At 45.9% G+C, this 26,372-nt stretch overlaps 1 protein-coding gene across 1 annotated transcript in view; it reads right to left on the bottom strand.

Moving 5' to 3' along the window:
* Positions 1–26,372, bottom strand: part of ext1b (exostosin glycosyltransferase 1b) — an 86,782-nt gene that overhangs the window by 12,742 nt on the left and 47,668 nt on the right. The window contains exons 2-7 of the mRNA XM_086136419.1: positions 15,409–15,502; positions 12,675–12,782; positions 11,256–11,375; positions 7,049–7,181; positions 5,401–5,519; positions 2,539–2,634 (exon numbers count right to left, since the gene is read on the bottom strand). Of these exons, the coding sequence (XP_085992545.1) occupies positions 2,539–2,634; positions 5,401–5,519; positions 7,049–7,181; positions 11,256–11,375; positions 12,675–12,782; positions 15,409–15,502 (670 nt within the window). The remainder of the gene's footprint in view (positions 1–2,538; positions 2,635–5,400; positions 5,520–7,048; positions 7,182–11,255; positions 11,376–12,674; positions 12,783–15,408; positions 15,503–26,372) is intronic.

The raw sequence follows: 26,372 nt of genomic DNA, 5'->3' as shown, positions 1-26,372 counted from the left end.
TTTCTTTTAAAAACACCTGGCGGCGAGAAATGGCCCGTCGCGCTTGAAAGAAGCAACCTTGCTCTCTACAGGGCTTCGTCATTGGCCCGTGAGAGAGCGTTAAAGCGCATGAAGAAAAAGAGCAAGGATTTGCGCACTTTGCTTTGTTACTTTTATTCGTTGCAGACAAACTACGATGCCATGCGTTTGTTCGCAAAAAAGAAAAAAAAAGGACATCCAAGCAGGGAATAATCATTTTAGTGATTACAATTTCAATGTCCACTAAAATAATCAGGATGATTTCCCTTCCCCCCGCTTAATGGTTCAGCCCGAGCTTCACGTATACAACATGGCTTCATTGCGAGCGTTTTGCCCGTGGGCCCACGTTGTCAGAGGGCGAAAGAGACGATGACGGCGGCCGAGGTGGGAGAGGAGACAGGAGAAGCGTTTTCCCTCCCACTCGCTTCTAATGAGACCTTCGCTTTGTGTCATCATTACGCCCGCAATCGCCCGCGGGGCAAGATAAGCGAAGCAAAACAAAGCCGTCACCCCTCTCCAAGATCGCCACTTCTCGAGACGGCGAGACGAAGTTGAGAGGACGAGTAGGACAGGAGGAGTGTGCGCGCGTGCGTGTGTGTAGTGACAACGAGACCGACAGAGTGGCGGGATAGCAAAGGAAAAAAGGGAGAGGATAAGAGGCGAGTGTTTCCAAAGCCCAGGTGGTTTGTAACATTAGATGTGCGACATACTAGCCCGGGGCTTCCCGGTGCTCTCCTGGAATGTGAGCTCTTACAGCAGGAACCCGCCTCCGAGCGCTTCGCCTCCTCTCCAAAGCACAGCAGGAGCAGGAGGGGGAGGGGGAAGGTGAAAAAAGGACCACCGTTGTGTGTCGGCCACATTAACCCCTTTCGGGGACAACCATCACTACAGTGGGCGGCTTATGTGACCAGGTTACAGGCTATCATTCTTGGTGCATGAAAGGGTGAAACGCCCCTCGGGATTCTCACGAGGCAACTGGCCATGAACTCATTCACTCCCAAAGACGTTTTTAGACGTCTTTTCAGACTTGGTCTAGAATTGGCTGGTACTGAATGAGTTAAGCGGACTTGAGGCCACAGGGAGGAAACAGATTGGTTTGATGTAACAAACACACACAAACATTAGCTCACAAATTTGTTTTCACTCCATTTTTTTTTTTCGAGGCGCAGCTCAAGTCTGTTTGTTGCCGCGGGGAGGGGAACAATCGTTACCGACATAAATATGAAGTTAAAGGCCAGATAGCTTTTTGTAACAGCTGGGCAACAGTCATTTGGAGAAAACGTGGCACAGAACTGTGATTATTTTTTTTGTTTTTGCTAGCTTTTTTTTTCCCGAAAGAACTTTCACTTTTATTTCGTTAACAAAAATGTAGATTTAAATGTTTTTTTAGCTTAAGTTATTTTGTGAATTTTTGTTGACGATAATAGCCTTTTTTTTTTCTTTTTTTTTTGCAGTAAAACATATGAGCCAGTACTGGTCAAAATTTGGTTAATATTGTCTTCATGGAAGATTTAATAAACAGAATAGTTTGTCGATACCAAGGGCCACTATGTTGGGCCATATCGCCATCCGGAATTGGACCAGTTGGAACTGCTGTCACTATTGCCTTTAAACAAATGCATTATGATGATTTAAAGAGCAGTCCAACAGCTGTCGCGAGACCACCAGGCACTCGCCGCTAGCTGCTAGCGACTAGCCGCAAACTCCACTGGCACTCTCCTATGCAATCTTAAACAATGACAAAGCCACTGGCTCACCATTTTTTTTTTTCTGCGCATTAAATGATGCACCCGAGAATTGGACCCCATCCCAAGCCTCAGAACTGTCGGGGCTAGACGTGCAAGCCATTAGAGTCCGGCGCGCTTGGCCCACCTAAAGCGATCCAAGCAGGAATAAATCGTTTCGGGAAGAGAGTGGAAGATTTAGCGAGGATTACACAAGGGGAAATATGTTGTCTCTCTCCCTCTGTGGTGAACCGCCTTGGGACCCGCACAGTAAACACAACCAGCTGCAACCACAGCAAAGCACAGGTCGCCATCACACACACAAACACACATTATATACACACCCTGTATACAATTCTGTCCCTTCACTTGCTATATGTCAGCCAAAAAGCAACACGCACTTTCCCAGGTTGAGTGACAGACTGGGACGACGCCACTCGGGAGCCACGGGGGGCTGGGGGGGGGGGGGTAAACCATAAAGCCGCTCAACCGCAAGATGACTGATGTGGATGTGACAACCACCTCCTCTTACTTGAGATTGGATTAGTGCAACACCATATCGACTCTTTTTTCCTCACAAACAAGATATTTATTTCCCCCCAACATTATGCACTCTATTTTATCCATTACAGAGCGTCAATTAAAACTGTCCCAAACTCTCCAAATGGAAATTCATTAGCTCCCAGACAACTCTCCAACTGCATAAAATGCACGATACAGTCGCGTAATGGTGTGAGAATTTCCTAAAAGGGTGGGGGTGGGGGGGGGGGGGGTGTCAAAAGAATGGAGGGCTCACCTTGTTCTCCCCTTCGATGACGATGACGGGTACGGAAGTGGCGGGCCAGCGGTGCTTGGCGGGGAGGGGCTTGTCGCAGTTCCACAGCACAATAATCTGGAGGAAACAAATAAATCACATGCTCTTAATTCTTTCATGAACCCTGTAGCCTGATAACACGATAAGCCGCCCACTGTAGTAACCCCAGTCCCTCAAAGGGTTAAAAAAAAAAGGCTCTGAGTAGTGTTTAAAAAAAAAAAAAAAAAGGCAGCATTACATTTTCCTGCCCCGCACAAACCAAATGTCAATTTATTATTTCCTGGTTGAATGTTAAAGAGCCAGAAGGGACAACAAAAGTGATAATAAAATTATTTCCAATGATGGCATCAGAACGGTTTGTACAACTTCATCCAAAGCCGGTCACGTTGCTTGACCTGACTTTATTCATGACATGCAACCTCCAACAGTCTCCCCCATGTACACGGAAGGATTTTTGCACACAAGGAAATTACTTTCTTAAGTCATGGGGTCACGTAAATGTGAAGTTAACCCTTCCCTGTTGCCCGGTAGACAGCAAGACTTTCATTTACGCTTGATGGGAAATATGCAGTATGTGATTGCTGCATGACCTCGCTCACACTAACACGCAGCGGTACATCCTCATAGCTCGGCCTCTTATCTTTAAACGTGTGTTTTATTTGGGCGCAAACTGGCATTCAAGCTTCCACTCCAAACACGAATTATGAAATTCTTGCTGACAAAAAAAAAAAGTCCAACTGGAGATTTCACTACATTGGCATGTTTTTCGTCACCATTTCCGTCATGAGAGAAAAATCACTCAATGGTAATTTTATGCAAATAATACATGCTCATTAAAATATGACAATAAGTACTTTTAATATTGCCATCCACACAAAGGATGTGCGACAATTTGAAAAAGGATGTTGCCGGTTGGTGTAACTGCAACGTCATTCATGAAAAGTGTTTGTGGGTTGTGTTTGTTAGCTAGCTTCTTGGTTAAGGAGGTGCCTTGCTTATTATTATTATTATTTATTTTTTTGCCGGTAGTGCTGTTCAGATTCTGAAACAATGACATTCCAGTGACATCCTCTCTGGAAATGTTTTTGATGCCGCAAGATGAAGGCAAAGCACTGCTATTCAATTAGACGGGGCTATGGCTTGAATAGATGAAGCCCCCCCTCCCCCCTCGACATGCCACAAGACGGTGCCGTATCTGAATCTCGGCTGCTCGGTCAAAATGATGGCCGTCAAATGTGCGGTGGAAAAAAAATAATAAACGGAATTAGTGCAGCCCAAAACCTTTGGCATAGTGCTCTATCCTACTGTACAGATTGCCAGTGTTGCCCATGTTGATGAAAACAAACATGCATTCTTGATGAGGCCAAGCCCAAACCTGATCTCTCAAGATAACCGTTATCAAATATCTTCTTGCACACAAACACGTAAATCCGATCTTACAGGGTTCAATTTCGGCTCTCTTAGGAGGACAGATGGCACCTTCGCCAGCTCACAGGCTCTCTCGGGGTGCTGATGGTGTGATTGTGGATGCAAGACTGAGGATGTGTGTATGTGTGTGTGTGTGTGTGTGTGTCTACAGCAATGACTGCAGGGAACAAAAACTGTTGGTGAATTGGTATCAAGCCTGCAAGAAATCTGTCTTCTCATACACAGCAGGAGGTTCACCGTGTCGAAAACTGCCGGAGCGTGTTCAGAAGATTTTTTTTTCCCGCCCCCACATCAAATTTAGATTACTTTTTAGCCTTAGTGTTATTCCCAGTCCCTCTCCTCCAGTCATTTATTTATGTCCTCATCTACTCATGCGCCGGCAGTGGTGGGCTGTGTACCTGGCTCTCAATTCCGCATGCAACGGGTTTAAGATTTAGGAAGATTAAGAAGAAGCATTTCCTTCCACTGCGCTGCGGATGTCGGTCAGATCTATGTTCCGCTAAGCAAAACAGACACTTTCTCCGTAAGGCCACTTTTGTCCTGTCAGGAGGAAATCAAAAGCATGAATGGCTCGACATCTTGAACTTGAGCGAAAAGAAGTTAGAGAGATTCGTCCCATTGGCAGTCCATGCGTTGATGTGGGCCCCCTGGCGCCTTATCTAAAGCCAAGTCTCCAGTTGGTCCAAAATGCTGCTTCTCACCTCCTAAACGGAGAGTGCACATCACTACAACACTGGCCTCCTTTCACTGGCTCCCTGTAGAATTTCTGAGTTCATTGGTTATAAAGTGTTATGATGACTCACTTATTTTGCGAGCCTTCACCACTTTTCATGAAGGAAATGAACAACAAAATTCAAAAACTGCACACTAACAATCGTCCACTTGGACTGTAGCTGCTGTTAAGTCCAATTTTTACGTTGTTTTTATTTTCTCTATGCCATTGCCAATCAAAACCTTTGTAAAGACAGACATTGATAAATGCATTGCATTTGATCTCGTGAAAAAGACTCATTTTTAAATTTCCATTGACAACACCCCAGTTCTGGACACGTGTTTGTTGCATATACTACATCGACAAGACAGCTGTTCTCGCTACGAACCAGCCTGCACCTACACACTCTCACTGAAACCCTTCCATCCCCAAAGTCACTTCCTGTGAGAGACTTGCACTCCCCCCCCCCCCCCCTCCAAAAAAACAACAACAACACCACACGCAGCCATCGGGGAGCAAATTCCATTTCATTTCCCATGGTGGTAAGGCGCGAACCCAGGAATCAATACATGATGCCGTGGTGAAGGCAGCTTGGCTGCCGTGGAGACAAATAGCACCGTTCAGGTTCAATCCATCAGCGTTAACACACAAACACATACACACCCACCAACCCGCACGCACACACAAGTCAACATATGTTTCACCTGTGCACAGTACTGGGACTTAGCCACCGCCACCAGCAGCTTGAGGATGGGTTGCGACTGGGACACCAGATTGGAGACGGCGTGGATGACGGCCGTGAACTTCGGAGACGGTTTAATACCTGAAACATACCAGGAGTAGGCACAGAGAATTCATTAACAAATTCGGCAAATCCAGAAAACGTGGTGGACCAAACCGTGAGCTATTGGTGTCATTTCAAAGCGAGTCTTCATATTCTGAGCGGAGAGACTGACAAACAACACATGAGTCATCTGCCGGGTATTGAGTGGAAAAACAGTCATCAGAGCTCCGGTCCGCAGGACAAAAACTGGAGCGGGAAGACAGAAGTGCAGGCTGTTCTCATTCTTGGATGCCGTACTCGGCACTCACTTGATTTTTCTGGCTTTTATCCCATCCAGCACATTACAGAATCAGCACAATCTTGCCAGCCGAATGATTACTGCATCATAGCCAGCCGGTTTGATTCAGTCAGATGAAGCCTTTTAATAGTCGCACCAGTACTGCTTGCCTTGGCAGTTTTTTTGCACATGGTCAGGCTTGACCAGTTTGTGGTTACGGAGATGGAGGTTCAGTTCGGGAAATCCCGAAAATATCTGAGGACCACAATGTAAGCCAACTGGCATCTTGTAATTGTTCGATAATAATAATAATTTAGGGATACGGCTCTTGTCATCTGTTGGAAGCTTTTGAAATCACAGAAAAACTCAGGTGAGGTTGAACAACTCTCCAACAGTAATATCGTTTGCGTCTGCTTTAATGCACATTCGTGTTCAGGCCCCCTTGTCAAACAGTATTGATGAATGTGTGAGCATGTGCTTGGAGGAATGATCAAGTGAGGAAAGCAGGGGGGACGGAGCCGTCCTGGGGGCGCGTAGACGCGGCGTTGGGGGGGGGGGGAATAACTCGCCGCAAGTCGAGCGCAGCGGCGGCAAGTGCTGACTCAAAAGCGATGATGGAGAGGGCAGTGAGTCAGCAGGACAAACACAACCATCCGTCAGAGGCCCGTTCCCTCAACTCGCTACGCTCGACGGGGCCAGTGGATCAAGAAGAAAGGCCATATATTTCCGCTGCTCCGACAAGGTCCAAATCCTCAGTTGTCAACGGGCCGCGGAAACTAAATTCACTGACCACACTAACAATGGGATAAAATGTCAAAGATGAATGTGATAGCTCATGCAATGGAACAATGTTGCATTGGATCTCATCTTACTGTATCGGTGTGCCTAATGATTTGGACAGTAAGTGTACCGTATTTTCCGCACTCTAAGGCGCTACCGATTATAATGGCCGATTTAAAAATTGTTTTCATATATAAGGCGCATAGAATAGAAGCTACAATAGCAGCTGCGGTTGCGCAATGCATCCACAAACCTTGTGGGCTCACATCCACAAGGGTCTAAATATCCTTAGAAGTCTTGCTTGGCTCCAGTAGTTAACAATGCTGGTATTATCGTCTTTTCATAATGGCTGCGCAGAGATCACAAAGTAGTCGTCTGAGTGCGTGTTGGCGAATGCACGTGCCAACGGAACGCTTTTAGGTGCGCCTAATAGTGCGGAAAATACGCTACCTGCTCACCTTTCATGCTGTGGTGAAATGCATCGATACGATCCAAAATGCATCTTACTGACCAAAGGTGGCATAGAAGAAGGGGAAGTCTCCGAGGTAGCTCGAGTACTGTGGCAGAGCAAAGAGCCCCCCGGGGTGAGTGTTCCACATCAGGGTGCTCCTGGAACTGTGCTCCAAAACACGATCCTGGATGATCTGTGCGTGGAAACGACACGAGAGGGGGAAACATCAATATGACATACAAGGATCCTAATAGGTGTTCATCTTTAATTTATTTTTTTAATTTTTTCAGGTGTTTTCGTGCTTGCGCTCAATGTGAATACATTAGCATCTATCCATGAATGGATAGAGCCTATGGATTTGAAGGAGGGTGGTAAAAATGGCAGAAAACACTTTTTTTCCAGTCATACACGTACGTGTTGGGAATTACATAGTTTGAAAGCCTGTTGGACACTATCCATCTATTTTCGATTGTCTTTTTTCTTCTTATACAACAATGTGATTAGGCCTATTCATTAGGGGATTTTGCACAAAGTGCAGGACAAACATAGTACGTGAATGAATATCAACATTTTGAGCGAGTTGAGATTTTTGGTGGAAAACAAAATTCACAGATTGAGTTTTGGCACTCAATGTTGGTTTGCTGTTCGGTAGTTTTGTGCCATCCTTGAATGGTCATTTTCATGTTTGAGAGCCCTTTTGCACTGGGAAAAAAAAGTACTGTATTGACCCGAATGTAAGACGGCCCTGATTATAAGACGACCCCCCTCTTTTTCAAGACTCAAGTTTGAAAAAAGACTTTTTGAACACCAAATTAATTTTTATGCAGAAAATAATTACAGTGCATCTGAAACAAACGATTATAATAATATATTTGAGAGAAAAAGCATGTTATTTTGCATCATTCAAATCTTAATATCTGAACATTTAAATATGTAAACTAAAGTGCAATCACATTCGTAAATGAATGGCTTCTGGTTTTTGAAATGTAAATTACATTGTAACTTCTCCTCAGCTGCCGGTTAACCTGGCCGATCTTCGACCCACTTTTCTCCAGATTGTCGCTACGTTTCTCCATTTTCTGTTATCTCTACTATTATTTTCTTCTCTTTTCTTTCTTACCGCTATTTTTTATTTTTCTTCTTCATGCTACCGCTATTTTTATTTTTATTCTTCGTGACAGGGGTTCACTTTGGCCTGGGGAGTCAAGTTCAGCATTCGCTTCAATGATATCTGGCGCCATCTAGCGTCGTGAATGCGTATAATGTCTAGACCTCGAGTATAAGACGACCCCCACTTTTTCAGTCTTATTTCAATGCAAAAAACACTCTTATATTCGGGCCAATACGGTATATATTTTGAACGTTCAAACCTTTTTTTGTTGAAGGCTAGATCATGCATTGAGCATGAAATATATGAAGACACTGGACATTGGTTTAAAAAACAAAACAAACAAAAAAACAACCTAAAACATACATATGCACCTGTTCTGTCCATATTTAAAATGGCACTTTTGTCTTATATTTGTTAAGGTAATATGTGACCCCCCCAACGGTGATAAAAAATTGGTGATGTCCAAGTTGTTCATCCCTGATTTAGAGGCTTACCTCTAAACTGCAATGAGATGAGTTTATATCCCAGAGAAGGTACATTTTTTTTACTGTATGCAATCTGATTTATTTATTTTTTGGTATCGAATGGACTCTCAACGGTGTCAATGACTTTTTTTTTGCCGACGCACAAAATTGCACTCTTCCTTAATCGGTCCTTGAGCTTCGTCCAGCGCATCAGCCAAACAGTTCCGGTAACAAAGTCATCAGTTGCACCGAACCAGGAAGTCAGTCGGGGCCTGCCTCGATCCTTTCTGAGCCCAAATGGAGCAGTCACTCACAGAGTCAGACAGCAGAATGGCCACTATTCTCTCGGCCGTCTCATGCGCGCCGGCGGCCTCGGCCTCGGCCGCACAGGCAGGCAGAGAAGAGAGATATTGCTACCTCGCCCTTGAGCCAAGCTAAATTGCTTCAGTAAAACAGGCACAGGTTTAGGGGCCGTGTTTTATGGCCGCTATTGAATCGGGAGGTGATGGCTGCTGGCTTGCTAACTCAGAGGAGAGCCTGGTGATTTGTAGCGATGGATGAGCAGCTGATAGCTATTTGGAATGTAAAAAAAGTTATTATTATAGCTCGAGGGTCCCCGCCGTGATAATATTGACAAAGCATCATAAAAATTCTTCATAGTGAGGGCAAGAAGGTGCGAGAAAAAAATGCGAGGTAGGAGGGGATCTTTTTTTTTTTTTTTTTTTTTTTTAACACCTCTGGGGCTTGGTTTCATTTGCTTTTGCCGGAAAGATTAACACGTTCGCCGTTGACTTATCTCTCAAAACACTGGCCGGCACCTTAAAAAGCCACAGCCTTTCCGCCTTACGACGGGTAATTTGGCTTGCTTGACTGCCCCTCCTCCCCCGTCAGCAGAACGTTCGTCTTGACGTGATGGATGACTCAATCTCAACCTCCGAACAGTCACAATCAACCAATTAGAGCATGACAGATAAATCCCGGTGAATCCACAGCGAGTTGGGCTTTAATAGGCGCACCGGCAACTCGCATTCAGCCGGATTGACCTTGAGATTGGTGGGAAGATGTGGGATTGTTTTGCTCACTTGCAGGAAACACCGCGTGATAGGTGGGACGTGCCGGAAAATAGCGGATATGCACATTTTGGTGCGGGGGGGGGGGGGGGGGGGTGCGGATTTGTAGCCCAGCGCACACTGAGGCGGATCGCCGTGCCACACACCCGGCGAGTGAGCGGCGCATCGCTACAGACGCACGTTTGCGGGTTCTGAGGCCACTGTGCTGTCTTTATATTGTTCTTTGATCTGTTTTACCCGAACCACAAAAACATGGTGCGATTGTCAAGGAAGAAGCAGACTGCCACACAGAGAGTACACCAGCGAGCTCGACTGCCGAGATGAGCTTTCCTGATTGATTGCTGGCCGAGTTTAATACACTGCTCATTAGCCAGCTAAATCACTTGGTCGGGTGTCGGGTCAAAATAGAAAGAGCGAGCGAGACAGAGAGAGATTCAAATTTTTAATCTAAGCCACGTAAGAAAACACGTTGCCTAACATGGGCGGCCTCGCTTGGCGTGTGGCCGCCCTTAAGTGTGTGCCAGGAGATTTGGATTCCGTGCGGATGGTTTGGAGGGTTCGACGGGATGAATTAACCATGTCGCTTGTTATCCGCGGGTGCTGCCACCGATAACGTCATTTCCATATGTCACCGCCTCTCCACCTCGCTCTTGCGCTGCTCACCTCGCTTGCCTCGTGCTTTTTACAGGGCAGTCAGTCAGGATTAAGGTCGAGTCGCACCCCCCCCACACACACACACGCTGAGTCACCTTGCTCTTTAGTGCAGAATGACAGCATAGCAAGGCTGCGCCTGGGTGGTGCGTTACGTGTATCTGAGCTGACAAACCTTGACATATGGAGATGTGCTTTTGACTCGACGTGTGTGTGTGTGTGTCCGCGTGCGCCTGTGACAATGACAGGCTCACCGTGAAGCAGGCTAGATCACAATAGACCTGCGACGTAACGACAGACGCAATCAAATGGCATCTCCGCGCGGCGGCCGTGACTGGCTGCGAGCGTGGAAAAAAAGCCGCAAAAGGAAATCGAAAGCGAATGCCACGTGATGCGGTCAGAGGGTAAATTAAATGTGTCATGTTTTGATATGAGCCAAAGAGGAAGAAGTCTAACACGTCGGTAACCTCGGAGAGAAAACGCTCATTAAGCGCAGCCTTTATCCCCCCTGCTTGGTAAACAAATTTGATGAAGACGTTGCGGTCACAAACTCCATGAAGTGGGTTAACCGTTGAATAAAATATGAGGTCATTAGAAGAAGATTTCAACTGCGTGTAAGTGCTGCGCTTAAAATGGCGAAAACAACCGCTGTAGGTTTTAGGGCATTGTGGGGAAGAGGGAGGAAAAAAACGTATAAATAACAGGACAAAGATGGAAGTTCAAATGCTCGCCGGCAAATAGTTAATTTGATTCGATGTTCAGCAATTTGGCAATACAGTGTCACCGATAAAAATCTGTCAAACGGTTTTTCCTCGCCCGCTTTGTGGAAAGGTGGTTTACATTTTTGCGCCTTATACTAAATAACACCGCCCCTCGCCGGTTAGGCGAGCGCCACGATGGCGAGCAGACGAAGGTGGAAGGAAAGCCAGATTTGAGCGGGGAAGCCGAGGGTGCCGGCGTTGGCTCCTCACCTCCAGCGTGGTCAGCACGATTTTTTCCACCGAAGAGAAGTAGGCCTCCCACAGGAACTGCGTCTGCTGTCTGAGCGACAGGATCTTATCTTGGTGGATGGAACGCACCGTGGTAGGAATCTGTGAGAGACGGAGAGCAGCAAGTCAATGCCCAGGAAAAACAGTTTTTTGTTGTTGTTTTTTTTTTCAGCAGGTTACAAAAAAGATGTAGACTAGGGCTGCAACCCCCCCCCCCCCCAAACAATATATGATTTAATTACAATTGTTTTCCAAAGTAAAAGCAGATGTTCGCAAATGGTTGCAAATGTCTTATTTTGAAAATACAAACATAATCTGCTTTTATGGGCGACTACAGAAATCTTAGAGTCTTGACTGCCGATAGGATGTTTACAAAAATTTGAACGAATTCACGTTTCACACGGCATTAACTGCTCATCAAAAATAATGAGATTGATAATAATTATTTGTTGACGCTAGTGCAACACTACCTGAGACATAATCAAACAGAACATAAAGTCCGGTTTGTCCTTCATGATGAATTCATTGCAACTCCATTTGGCGTGCTAGACTTGGCCAATACAGCCAAACAAAGAAGAGTTTCGCAACTACTGTAAGTGACTCAATACGCTGCAGCGGTAGTCATCTTTGGAGAGGATGAAGAAAATACGAGTCTTGTTACATTGCATGTCTACATGTTTTGCTTCGCTGTTGGTGGTCAAATCGCCATTATTTTTTCAAGTGTTATACGACCGCCATGAACATGCTATTTGTTAGCCCATTGATGGTATTTCCCATGATGTGTCGGTGCTTACGATAGTGGACTCTATTGGTTCTTTTAAATCCACAGAGTGTAATTCTCTTTGTTTTATGTTTAGTTTGACAGCCAGCTTCAGTGTGTCATGAAACAAAGCTGTGTATTTCATGACATATCATGAAGAAGAGGTGAATCATATTGTATTTAAAGAACTTAAAATACAATTCCAGCGAGATGGCGGACAGCATAATGACCTCAGATTAGCCTCCGTTTCTGCTGAAAGACTCAATGTCAAACAATGTTATTCCGCACTTGATTCAAATTTCAGACTTAATTGGCATATAATTACTTTCCCCCCCTCCCACCGCACTCACTCACTCACTCATGGATATTATGCAGTTCTGTCTACTCGCTCATTCCATTTACCTGCCCTCCGTTGTTACAAAAAAAAAAGAGACTGAGTGATATTTCTCGGCCTTGCCACCGCTGCTCAAACGGAGTTTGGTTGACAACCCCTCGAAGAAAACAACAATAGCTCAAATCAATTCGAAGGGAGAAAAGAGCCCCGTCCGTGTTCAGCACTTTGCAAGTCATATCGAGGTTGACTTCACGGAGGGCGGGAGCGCTGCAGTTCATCTCCCCGGTGCCGTTTGCGGCGGATTTACCTGCAGCAGAAGCCTCTCGTCACCGATGACTGCTGCCGTATTCCAGTTGATGATCTCGGAGAAAGGCAGCTCCCAGCCGTTACTAAGCATCACGGGTACGCATGCGGCCTGACGGGGACAAAGACAAAATCAGGGTGGGGGGAGGGGGGTCAGACGGGATATCCTGCCAACGCGAACGCTGTTGGGCAGCGCAGGCGGGAAACACTTGGCATACATCGGGCTTCAAAAATGCATTCAGTTATTTACAGTACCCGAATGGGGCAATATATAAAGTGACAATGCGGCATGCTCCTTGAGAGTGCTTTCATTTTGTACTCTTTGACATTGTATTTTTGCTTGCTAGTGTATCTGTCTTGCGGCACAAAGAAAAAAAAAAAACATTTTAAACAATGAAGTGAGGGGACCAAAAATCCACATACACATCTCATTAAGCAGGCGTGTCCAAACCTTTTTGCTTGAGGGCCACATACAGAAAAAAGGATGGATGAAAGGGCCACTTTAAAATTCATCAAATGTTTGAAAAACGCTAGTCATTCAAGAAAGAAATTATGTTGTTTGTATTGTCTAGTTAATTTCTCTTAAAGGTGTTTCGGTAAATAGTAAGATGATTTTTGAGGTGACCAACACCGTTCTCTCTCACCGAACAGATCCACCAAAAAACCCCAAAAACAAAACAAAAAAAAAATTCAATTACTTTAGGAACATGAATGTGATGTTTTCATAAATCAGCCACAGAGCACAAATTGGAAGAAACTATTGTTGCCGCTACAATTAAATGATCCTTTTATTCACTTACAGTGTTTTGAAGCGATCATTACTGGTTGATTTGTATCTTCAAGTATAGAGAAAAGTCCACATCAACAAACGCGGAGCCGGTTAACAAAGAGTTGTTTACAGATCCAGGTGTTGTTGTTGTTGTTACTGGGTCAATACGTGCTCTCGAGAGGGGGGGGAGAATGTTTGCGCACGACGCTGAAGACGACATCGTGCGAGTACGGAAAGAAAAACGCCATTGCGTTGCTACTGGAAACAAGAATGATGACTGTGAGGAGGCAGTGCAAGGATATGCAAAAAACAAACAAACAAAAAAAGACTCGTACATTGCATGTGTCAACAAAAGGAGACTCAACATATCCATTTGTATCAATCGTGATGATTCGTATGAGGTGTGGGGGGGGAATAAATAAAAAATATCAAGGCTGCCTGCACTAACCGCATCAATACTATTTTGACAAAAGCATTGAGACTGACCTCACCAACCTAACATGGCAAACGCCACACAATCGGCTCGTTTCAATTCTGAGTAGAAGTCACGGCAGCGCGTCCCATTACTTTCGTCATGGCTGCGTATCTCGGCGGCATGCAAATTCAACCCTGCCGCTTCCGAGGCTTAAGACTCGGCAGAAAGTTCCGTATGAGGACTCCTTTCCAAACATAGGTGGAATTAGTCCCTTAGTCGATATGAGAAGAGGAATTAGTGCGGCAAAATATTGTCACTCGGTGGAATGTTCTTTTTGGGAAGACGGAGTGAACAACAAAGCAGACGCGAGCGTCTAAATGAAAACGCATCAGCTTCGGTTTCGTTTGGTCAACGTTTTTTTCCATCCAAAAAAAAAAAAAAAAGGTGTGTTGTGAATATAGGTGACCTTTGGCAACAGTAGCGGGAACAGTTGGTGTGTGTATGTGTGTGTGTGTGTGTGTGTGTGCGTGGACGTCTGACGTCATGATGCTGCTGTCGCTCGCGAGTCAGAAAGGTGTCAGCTCGACCGCAACTGGCCCTCAGGCTTTGCGGCTGTCTCTTACGTGCATGTACAGTATATATACACACACACACACACACACACACACACACACACACACACACACACACACACACACTTTTTTGCCTCTCTTGTGTGCTTCTTCCACGGTCTCCTTGGTCGAGACGGTGAGTCAAATTGTGAAAGTCAAAAGTGTCAAAAATAGACACGCCGTCACGTGACTACTGCAGACGAGTGAGGTAAGTGTGAATGGACGAGGTAAAGGACAGTGCGGCGGTAAAGTCGAAATAACACAAATGAAGAGGCGGCGGGTTCTGAGTGGCCGATGCAGGAAGAAAAGGAAGGTCATTTGGAACAAGTCACCATGTTGGTATGTTAATGTCATTTTCATCACCCATTTAAAAAATATATATACTGTATATATATATTTTTAAATCGGCTGGCTAAAGTAAAGCCTCTCCTTCCTCAACAGCCCTGAGAAACAGCAATCCATGCCGCCGTTACATCTCGCCTGGATGACTGTCACGTACTATATTCTGGAGTCAGTGGGTTCTCCCTCAAGCATTTCCAGTTGGTCCAAAATACTGCTGCTTTGCCTCCTAACTGGAGGGAGCACATACGGTAACTCCAATGTTATGCAGAGCAGCTGTGGTTTGCATTTCTGGGTTACCGTACCAAAAAACCCCCAAAACAAAACAAAAAGCAGAGAGTGAGCAAAGAAGCTCAATAACAACGCTAACATCGTGCAAAGGGGGAATGAAAAATCTGTATAAGCTGGTAATAGTGTTAGATTCGTAATTAATAGGTGTTTTCTATTCCCCTCCCTATTAGCTCATCCATCAACGTGAAGCGACAATTACCACGCTTTCAAATGTGGAACAACCGAAAGGAAAGATTGTTATTAATGTCGCTTGCGGGCACGCTTTCTCCCGAGCGTTAATGATGCTTGAGCGAATGCGTGTGAGAGTTATTACCTGCAGGGCCTCCAGAAAGCGAAAGGAGCCCAACCTTCTGCCTCGGGGGACCAGGCAGAAGGTGGAGTTGTGGAGCATCTCTTTGTAGTCATACCTGCAGAAAGACAACACATTGGAGTGATGTGAGGCGGCGTACCCCCTGGAATGGTCATAGGGCTGAATGATTTTGAAAAGCAATCTACGGTAAATGCAATACCCCCCCCCCCCCCCCGTACCCCCAGCCCCCCATCAATATGGCAATCACTATTTGATATGCAATTATTTTTCCAAGGTCTTCTTCCCAGGTTTTTTTTAAAAATACAAACACAAGGAATAATTCAATCCACATTCCAATAGCCAAACAAACATGATTTGGGGAATATGAGAATGAAAACTGGAGAAAATCAACGAGGGTCTGACCACGCAATCGCTATCTCCACGGGGACGTGCTAACCTTCATCTTACAACGACCCCCAATCAAGAGGAGCTAGCTAAGACCACTTCGCCGCGCATAACCCCTTCTTCAAAGGACGACGAAGTGAAATGGATCCTCCTCTGGGGGTGGGGGGTGGGGGGTTTCACTCGCGCCACTACGCTCATCCGACTTCTCCCATCGACCAACGACATGCTCACTTCCACTTCCGCCTGCAACCTCCCGGCGCATTGTTCAATTCGTCTATCTGGGAAATAAAATGCAGGAGGGTGCGGGGAGAGGGGAGTTGGGGGGGATGGCTCCTTCCCACCCTCACCCGCTCCTCTCTCCACTGAGGTGTGTCTTATTGCTCACCAAACAGGGCGATCAGCCCTGCCAGGGGTAATGAGCTGAGAGCGACACCTGCTTCCACCACACGGCCGGCTCGGCATGCGAGTGCGTGTGTGTGTGTGTGTGTGTGTGTGTTGCGCGACGGAGTAGTGGCAAAAATAAAGAGAAATGGTGTGCATCGGCCCATATGTTCATAGGGATCTCTTAAAGAAACAATATCGTGGAATGGGAGAATCACTTTCAATGGTAAACAGACTTGTACGGTGGAAATGGGTTGGTACATATTTTATATGTGTGTATGCTCACCTTTGACCCTAAATTGGATAAGCAGTTGAAAAAAAAAAAAGATGAAATGGTTGGTTAAACCTTTTCATGCACCCTGTAATCTAATAACATGAGAAGCTGTCCACTGTAGTGACCGCTGTGCCCGAAAGTGTTAAAGACTCCAAAAAGTGATCCAAAATATGTTGGTGTTAAATCTGCAAAATGCTAACTTCACACGGCGCTGCACTTATTTGCGTGCACGTGTATGAATGCGGGTGCTTTTAAAAACGAGAGCCAGTGTCAGCTTGACACTCGGTGATCACAGACGTCTCCAGAGGTCATCTGCTGCAGGCGCAGCCCACCCACCCAGTACAGGGATGCCTCCATCAACCTGCCATCTGTCTCACAAGTTGTTGTTTTTTGTTCCACTTCTCGGCTCAGAATGATCTCATGTTCCACTCTTGGCAGCAAAAGTTATTTTGAATTCTTTCTTTTTTTTTAACGCAAAATGAGCAAAGACACCCTGTGGATGTAGAGAAGCACTTTCCACAGGTATTGGCAAGTGGCTACTTTCAATCTAAGATTATGTAACAAACATGATTTTTTTTTTTTTTTTAAATTAACCTCCATGATCCAAAATTCCAGCCTAATGCCAGTTTGCCGTTTGTCAACCAACGTATGTTAAGACTGGCCTTGTTGAGTTCTGGACGAACGTTAAGTTCTACAGTCACACAACAGACAAAAGTACAGACAAAATTTTCTTCCGTTTCAATTTATTGTCGGCGAAGTGATCACAAGGTCAAGCACAGATGTCAAACTCCGGTCCTCAAGGGCTGCCATTGTGCATGCTTTCGATGTTTCACTCTTCCACCACACATGATTCAAATGATCAGGATCGTAATCCGGCTTCCACAGAGCTTGTCGATGAGCTGATCATTTGAATGACAAATAAATAAATAAATAAATGCAGGAACAGCGCCCCCTCAAGGACCGGAGACACCTGTGCTGTAGACGAACGTACAACAGATAACTGAGCCGGTTTTTCCAGCTGTAAAGTCAAACAAACGAATCCATGACTTGCTTCCAAACATACTCGACCACATCACACGGCGGCGGTTCGGCACTCAGCTTCTGTTCACGCGGACGTGCGCGCACGCGACGACGACAAGATCCCCATCCCCGCCTCATCTGTTCTTTAGCCCTAATGAAGCATGGGGGACATGACAGCTTGTGATAGCAACCCACCCTCATTTACACCACCATGCGCACCGGAGACATGGCTGACACAGTCGCCACCGCGCAATCCGCGTGAACAGGCCAAAGCTGAGCGCCGTCACCTGTCAAGGGAGACATCCTCCTGCCCAGTGTTGAGTTAATATGACTTGCTATTCGAGTGAGGCATTCGCAAGATGGTTTTAATCCCCCCCGCCCCCCACTTTTGTCTCTATAACCCAGCAGTTTTGACAAATGACCGTATTTTCTGCATTATAAGGCGCACCGGACAATAAGCATTATAAGGCGCACAGAATCGAAGCTAGAATAGTGGCTGCGGTTGTGCTATGCATCCACTAGATGGAGCTACGCCAAAGGGAAGACAGTGAAACTCCTCTACAACGAAATCATGTTTGCAGCAAGAAATTTTTCACTGTAGCAAATTTGATCTCAGATGTAAACACACACACACACACACACACACAAATGTGTACACGTACACACAAACGCAAGTGTACTCTTTACTTTTATTCCAATAGTGCATAAGTATGAGCATACACTTATTTGACACTTCATATCGTTAGTGTAGAAAGAAAAAAAGGGAAAGAAATTGCGAAATTTATGATCAGCATTTACTTTCACTTACATCAATTTCTTAATAATGTATTTTATTTTGCTTCCTCCGTCTTTTATTTTGATGACTTTTACCCTCTCTTCCAGCATCAGAGCTCTTCTTGTCTTAGCTGCTTGACATCCAAAGGTCCGTTTTGTAGCCATTTTAGCAATGCAACGTTCTTGCTGCGTCTGAAACTAACAAAAACAAATACTTCCTGGATGACTGCGCATGTGTGAACCAGTGTGGTGGTTGCTGTTGCCGTTTCCGAACGAAACAGTAAAGGTCGCCGTTGGATTAGACTTCATTGTAGTGAATCTCGTCGCGAGGCAAGAGCAGATGTTGTATGGGGGGCAGCAAAGTGGGAATGGTGTTAATGCATGAAGATTTTTTCACACTAGGGGGGGTTTTATTCCCCATGTAGGCTTCGTTGTAAAGGAGTTTCACAGTACAATACAGCTTTATTTATAGATCACAGTCACAACCGCTGCCGCTGTAACAAAGCCATGCGAACTGGTCACAAACACGGACATGAAACATGAATACAAATGGGATTCCAAAACAAATGAAGGACAAAAGTTATGCAGGCAACTGATTGACTGCTTGGCTCCTTCTTCCTTCGTTTAGTCAGTAGTTAACTCTGCTTTTGGTATGATCGTCGTTTCATGATGGCTTTGCAGAGTTCATAAAGTAGTTGCTGTTTGAGTCAATTCGTGACAGGCAGAACCATTTTAGGTTATAATTGGCTCCTGCTAATAATCGCCACGAGATGGCATAGGGAGACGAACAGGTTAACAACTCAAAGAGGAATATAAAAAGACTGTGACACCACATATAAGAAGCATCGGAATACAGTATACGGCGCACTGTTGGCTTTTGGGAAAATGGAATGGGCCTTATAGTGCGGAAAATACAGTATACGTTGGGAGCAGGTTTTTGCAGGACTTTTCCATGGGTCGCGTCCAGATGAGGCCGCAGGTGGAAGCCTAAAATAGGATGAGCCCTGCTGTGTCAATCCACCCTGGCTTTCCCTTCTTCCTGCCTCCCACAGCTCCGTTCCTCATTCCTCTCCAATCCCCCCGTTGATTTTTCGAGTTAAACCGAGACCGTCGTTTTACTCGGGCTCCATTTTCGCTGCTGTGTGACAACAGCTCTTGTGCCGTGTTTGTCCTTGAGGCCTCGTGGTGGATGAAAGACAACCACCGCTCACCCCTGGAGGAGTTAGCTGACCTTTTTTTTATTTTTTTTTATATTTGACTCGCTGGTATGCCACACGAACAATCAGTTCAGCATGACTCGTTTACTGATCGACGCCCCACCAGTTTGGCAAAGGGGATCATAGCAGACGGTCTGAATGATTTGACCGTTGAGCATTCCGTCGATTGGGCGGGATTGATCGTTGGTTAAATTAGCGTCAGTTGATACAAAATGGAGGGCGCCAAATTGCTTTAAGTGCGAGAAGCGCTCTTAACGTTCGTCTCCGCTCGACAGGGGGCGCAGGGCCTAAAGAACGATGAGAGGGGTCAGCCTTGATTGCGCAACTTGTTGAACGTTTTGCTAGTGCCAGATTCACATTACTTGGGCGGGAGGATGATTTGAGCATCAAAAGCTACTCGAGCTATTTTCCGCAGTTACTGTATGGTTCGGGACTGTAAACGATCGTCTCAGTTTGGCATTCAAATCTTTTATTAAAAATTACCGGTCTCAACCGGTACTTGATTTTTATTTTATTTTTTATTTTTTATAAACGGAGGTCCACCTTGAGATGAGAGCTGAGATGTTTCTAGTGCCGGGCGGGTATCAAGATGCTTAATTACCTCCCGTTGCTCGAACATGACGCTTCAAAACCGCCACCAGCTGACGTGGCGCCCGGCAAGCAGAGAGAAAGATCCAATTTGTTGCACATTAAGAATGTTCACAGGGATCACGCCCTCTCCCAGACCGCTGACTGCCTTGCTAATTTGCTCCAAAGCGATTGTGCGTGTGTACTCATGAGGTTTTAAAATCAAGACAACCACCCCCTCCGCCCCCCCCCCCCCCCCCCACCTCCAAAAAAAAAACAAGGTCTGTGCATGTTTGGAAGAAAAAAAAGGTGTTCCATTATTCACGTATTTGTCAACAAAAGCTCGTAAAGGTTGCTCATGAATATAGCTGTCATCACGTCGCAGATGCACGCATCTGTCTCGTAAATAACTCCCAAAATTGTCCAAGAAAGCAGACTCCGGGAGTAATTAATAACGAGCCTCGTAGTCATTATCAAAGTATATTGTCGTCTGTTCTCGCGGGATAGGAACAGATGCGCAGGCTGACTGAGCATTTATAAAAAAAAACAAACAAAGAAAAAAAAAACGTTTAGTGTCAACTTCGTTGCCTCCGTCACCAATGACAGTATTGATATTATAAAGTATTTAAAAAAATACATATACGAGGGGAGTTTTCATTTTGTTGCCATTCAATTTCACATTTAAACAGTTTGCCCTTTGTCTTGCCTTGAGTTAGCATCGTAGCATTAACTTTTGCTAACGGACTGGGCTATTATAATACATCACAGTGGCTACGTGGAAAACGTGTGCAAAGTGTCAATCAATCTTCTTTGGGCAGGCTAGTTTTTCATGTAGCCGGATATGATTTGTGAGCCGTTGATTTGCTTTATTGCACATCTAAAAAGGCATCAAGACCCAAAGCAGGGTGCTGTTGATAGTGGCCATCAGCAACTCACGAGGTTATCAAAAAGGCATCACAAACACATTCAATGCCACGAAGAGTTTTTCCATGTTTTTTTATTTCTTTAAGAATCCAAGCATTCAATCCCAGTACTTTGTTTTTTATTATTATTATTTTTTTTTTTTTTACCATTTTTTATTTCACATGGTAGGGTAAATACGGGTCCAAAAATGGCCGGCACTGAATGAGTTCAAAGGATAAAAAGCAAGATGTCCTTTGGCGATATCATTGCAAAGTGTTGCTTCAGAAATCATATTTTGACTTTCAAATCAAACACTAATAAAAGATAGATTTGCCTCATAACACGGCCCGGTGGTCCAGTGGTTAGCGCGGCAACCTCACAGTGCAGAGTTTCAATCCCGGCTCCGGCCTCTCTGTGTGGAGTTTGCATGTTGTCCCCGGGCCTGCGTGGGTTTTCTCCGGGTATTCCGGTTTCCTCCCACATTCCAAAAACACGCATGGCAGGCTGATCGAACACTCCAAATTGTCCCGAGGTGTGAGGGTGAGCGTGGATGGTTGTTCGTCTCTGTGTGCCCTGCGATTGGCTGGCAACCGGTTCAGGGTGCCCCCCCGCCTACTGTCCGAAGATGGCTGGGATAGGGTCCAGCACCCCCCGCGACCCTAGTGAGGATAAGCGGATCAGAAAATGGATGGATGGATTTGCCTCATCGTCCTATGAATTCCTAAAAGGTATCGTATTGTGTTTTTTACCTGCAGGGTTTTCGTGTGTGATGAGTTGAACTTGATTTGACATTTTCAGTCAATAGCTGAACACGGAATATTTTTGGATATTTTTCCTCCCCCGCTACTCCCCCTTCCATTGCTTCCTTTCCATCTTAGCCAACGTGTCTTGGAAAATTCCCCCTCTTCGGCTGCCACGAGATGAATCCTTGTTCCATTCATCTCATTTATCGCACAGGTACACACACGTTTCCTGGAAAGTCCCAAGCGGTCCAAGTCACTGGATGGGAAAGATGACGGCGGCGCAGTATTTTGAGTCCGGGTAGTACGTTGGCCGCAGGTGGTGGTGGTGGTGGTGCCGTTGGTTGAAATCAAAACCAAACACCTAAAAGGACTCGAGCAGGCTTGTCCACTTCCAGAAAGTAAATCAGGTGAGGTGGGCAGACTGTCCCCCCCCCGCTGATTTCGGATCTATGTCAGATGTGAGCCGGAATATTCTACAAATAGCCAGATAAGACGTCGTCTTGACATGATACTAATTCACTCCGATGCCTTCACCCTGGCAATCTTTTCAATTTGTCCCTTCACATTTATAGCGCCGACAGCGGAAGGAGGCAAGTTTTCAGTTTCGTTTAGTGTCTGTGGGGATTTTTTTTTTTTTGCAGAGTCAGCTCCAGGTACGCCGCTGCTCGAGTCAAGTGGAAATTAAGTCAACCGTGTTTGGGTTTTTTTTCCTTCTTCTTTTGACAAGAGAATGTTGGACTTTTTAAGCCCTAAACTAGATGTGCTACACCACAGGTGTCAAACCCAAGGCCCGCGGGCCCAGATCTGGCCCGACACATCATTTAATATGGCCCACAAAAGCAGCTCAAAGATGTCAACTTCCACGATCCTTTCTAAAATGTCTACCAAAATTTTACATATGTAATAAAAAAGATATATATCCAAAGCATTTCTTTGTTACCTAACCCCTCAGCGGTCTGCAATGTAACCTAAGCGTCCCAAACTGCACACGCGTGAGGACAGACGTGAGGTCATTTCCAAAAGGGACGTGATGTGCTAGACACGCGCGTCCAGAAAGATTTGCTCAACGTGTCTTCGCCTGCAGCTGCGTGACTGCTCCTCTACATCAACAATCGGTTCACACTCCAAACACGTGTACGTACACAAACACACTTCCATCGCTAATTGGCGCCTCGCTGTGTGATCTTGCCGATAAAGGGTCCGGAGCTTGGTGGATGCTCGCCGGGGACCAGCTGCGCTATTCTTACGTCACACATCCAGATGCCCCCGCCCCCCCCCCCCCCCCCCCCCCCCCCCCGCCGAGCCCCTGGGGACACCTCACTGTGCCTGTTAGTTTTGCGCATCCGCGTGTGCGATTGCGGGGTTTCGACATGTCGGCGCGTGTTCTGCCGCTTTTCAAAACACTGACACGTTTTGTCATCGCGGCCGCTGAAAACGAGGAGCCTTCGCTGAACCCCTGAGTCCTTTCAGTCCTTTCATTTAAAACTCACACACACAGAGGCACAAAAATGTAACCGAATCTAAACCAAATTCTGAGTTCATTTTTCTCTATTACGCCCCCCCCCCAAAAAATAATAATACTGTACAAATGACCATTGGAAAGGCCCCATCTGGAGGCAAACAAGGTCTGGGGTCCGTGCCAATCGGTGAGCCGCAACTTAATCACTTTTAATTTCCTGTCTGCTCACACATTCTAATGTATTCCCTCTGAAGACTCTTCAAATCAAAACGGAATTGTGTCCTCGAGCCAGCTGGAGAGCAACAGAAAGCCGACGTCTGAGATCCCACGGCCCTCGCAAATTTGTCGACATCTTCCTCTCTGCGATGCGACATCGCCGGAATTTTAACGTCTGCGGAGGAAGCAACCCATCCCCTCTGTTCATCATCTGTTTAACCGGCACCGGATCACTGGAGCAGATTATCGCACGCTCGCTGACACTTAGCGACAAGCTTTCGGTTACGTTTAGCGTCTGCGTAGAACTGTGACAGAAAAGCGGAAAGTGGGGGAATTTTTCTGCGGTGCATCGCAACGCCGCTTCAAGTCGGGGGACCGACTCGGACTCGGCCAGGGCAAAATAAAAAATCTATCAATAATGTGTGTGCAGATTTTAGAGAATGATCTCGATTGCTGTCAATTTTGGGACGCCGGATGGGGGTTGGTGGGGGGGTGGGCGCCGTGGAGTTGGAGGCAGTTTGGGCTGCGCGCATGGAGAAGAAGGGAGGAGGGCTACAGCTGTCAATCAGAGGCGGAGAGGCAAGCAAAGCAATAGGGTACCCGTTGGGTTCATCAGTACCATGTGTCAGTCATGCCCAGAGATCACACTGATTGTCTGTCGGCACCCGCCTGAGAGCACGAAGGGGGTGGGGGGGGGGGTTGGAAATATGTGTGTGAGAGAGAGAGAGAATGACAAGGACGGGGTATGAGAGACAAGTATCATGGGGAGAAGGGTACAAAAGGACGGAAGAAATAATGAGAAAGAAAGAGAACAGAATGTCTTCTATGATGCAATTATGATTCAATTTAGATTTTTTCTTCTTCTTTTTTTTTTTTGGGGCATCCATTATGCAAACGTATTCAAGAGACACGTCAAATATTGATGGGGGCTCTTCAAACTTCTCACGCTGGACGTATTTGAGAAGATGAAAACTTAACCCCCGGACTGTCTCATAAATCATGAATAGATGTCAGCTGGAAGTCGACATTTAAATTCAGCCAAACATTCGCAGTGTCGCGGTCGGTTCTCTTTGTGTGTGTGTGTCTGTATTTGGCGGCTTATTTTGTGTGCCGGGCACACTCGCTGCGAGGTTGTCGGCGCTGAACTGTGACCGGTCATGTGTGGCGAGACGGTGCCGGCGGGATGGCTGCGTTTTTGAAAGTGAATATGGTGGAGGATGTCTTTGTGCAGTATGTAAGTGGGTGGATGTTTGTCGGGATATAAATAAGGCGTACAAAATATATGAGGCACGAGAAGCCAAATGTTAGTGAAATTAAAGCATCGCGTGATTGAGCTGAACGGGTCCAAAATTTCGAATAAGCTCTGGCTAGAATTCCATTGTGTAATGATGTCACTGCCACAAATAACCCGGGCGGCGGCATCTGCTGCACGTTGGTCATGTGATACACCGCCGATGGGTGTTCTCAAATTACGAAGCTGAGGCTCCAATGCTGTAGGGCCGGGGGAGGGGGGGGGGGGGTGGTGAAGACCCAGAGGTCAAAAAGGTCACCCTGGTGAGGGTTCGACTTTTCAGCGAAAAGCTCCGAGTCAGGTGTCCCGGTTATGTTAGCTGTCTGGGTCAGGGTGCAACCGTCGTGATGTCATAGCACGAGTCCGTGCCGGGGTTACGATAACATGCAGGATAACGAGCATCTCTTTTCGTGAGAGAGAAGCGGTGAAAGGTCCCGTTGGTGTCAGACCGCATATGCTCGTGTGTGTTTGTGCGTGCGGTAATGAAGCCTGCAGGCCTCTCTCTGAGCGCTCGGGCCGGTTGTGTGTGTGTGTGTTCGTGGCAAGGGAACAGCTGTGGAGGTCAGGGGCGAGCGACGCCCGAGCGCCTCCAGCTGTGGCCGCGGGGCTCGTGGGAACTGTGGCTCCAACATTGTGGGAGAGTCGAGAAAAAAGGGGCAACAGACAAGTCAAAGGAGACAAAAGAGCCGAGAAAAGATGAATAGGTCAAACCATGGTGAAAACGAGTTGAGAAAGGTGTCGTAACAAAAAAAGGGGGGGGGGGCCAAAACATTTCCCAGGTGTCACCTTTGGAAGGGACGCTTTCTAGCCACAAGGTCATTTAAAAGACATAAGAGAGGACGCACACACACCGAGGGCTCTTTTCCAAAGCTACTTAACGGGCTAAGTAATGCTCTTAAACATGAATCACGCTTCTTAAGCTCATAAACAACTTGACTTTGCTGCTACATCAGCCCTCGAGCCAAGATTCCGAGTATCACTCGAATAAAAGACCCCGTCGCCGGAGATAATGCCCAATTTCAGAGCCGCATATCATGGAATAATTCAGAGAAATCATTTTTTTGGGGGGGGGGCGGGCGGATAATAACAAGAAGACAAAGCTCCAGCAGAGATGACCTGGTGGCTGAAATCGAGTGTTCAATGGAAGAACTAACTGGGCTTGTTGCTGCATGTTGTGCGCCATTTATAGATTAAAAAAAATTATCTGTTGGGAGCTCAACACACAAAAAAAAAGAAATAAAATGCTTCAGACGATTTCAATTGTGAGACTCTCATTTATATCTTGCATTATAGGAAGATGCAGAGGAACCGAAAAAAAAAAAAAGGTTTCTGTGGGCTACCCGCGAAACATATTTAAGCTGTGGTGTAAAATAATTCTCTCATTCGTTTGGAAGCCTCAATTAAATGCCGCCATTTGCTGTCTGGGAGGCAGCCGAGCCGAAAATCATTACATGTCTGTGAGATTAAAAAGCAGCCGTTTCATTTGTTGGTGGTCTTAAAAGACAAGAAATGAGTGGCGACTTCAAAAAAACAAAAAACAAAACAAAAAACCATAAGGGATGGATTCTCACAAGTTAAATATATATTTCCGTCCCCGAGTGGTTAAAAAGGCCAAAAAAAAAAAAAAAGCCAGCACAATAGTAGCAAGCTTCGACTTCCTTCAATGGCATGACAAATTGGACTCGCTATGTGAATTTCATGTAGTGGGCGTGTCATTTAAGATCAAATAATAATAATA

Source organism: Hippocampus guttulatus, chromosome 18 (assembly GCF_054856545.1).
Source record: "Hippocampus guttulatus isolate MCC_2025c chromosome 18, RoL_Hgut_1.0, whole genome shotgun sequence".
NCBI lineage: Eukaryota > Metazoa > Chordata > Actinopteri > Syngnathiformes > Syngnathidae > Hippocampus > Hippocampus guttulatus.
The sequence above is the reverse complement of the archived record's forward strand: the minus strand, read 5'-3'. Positions and strand labels throughout refer to the sequence as shown.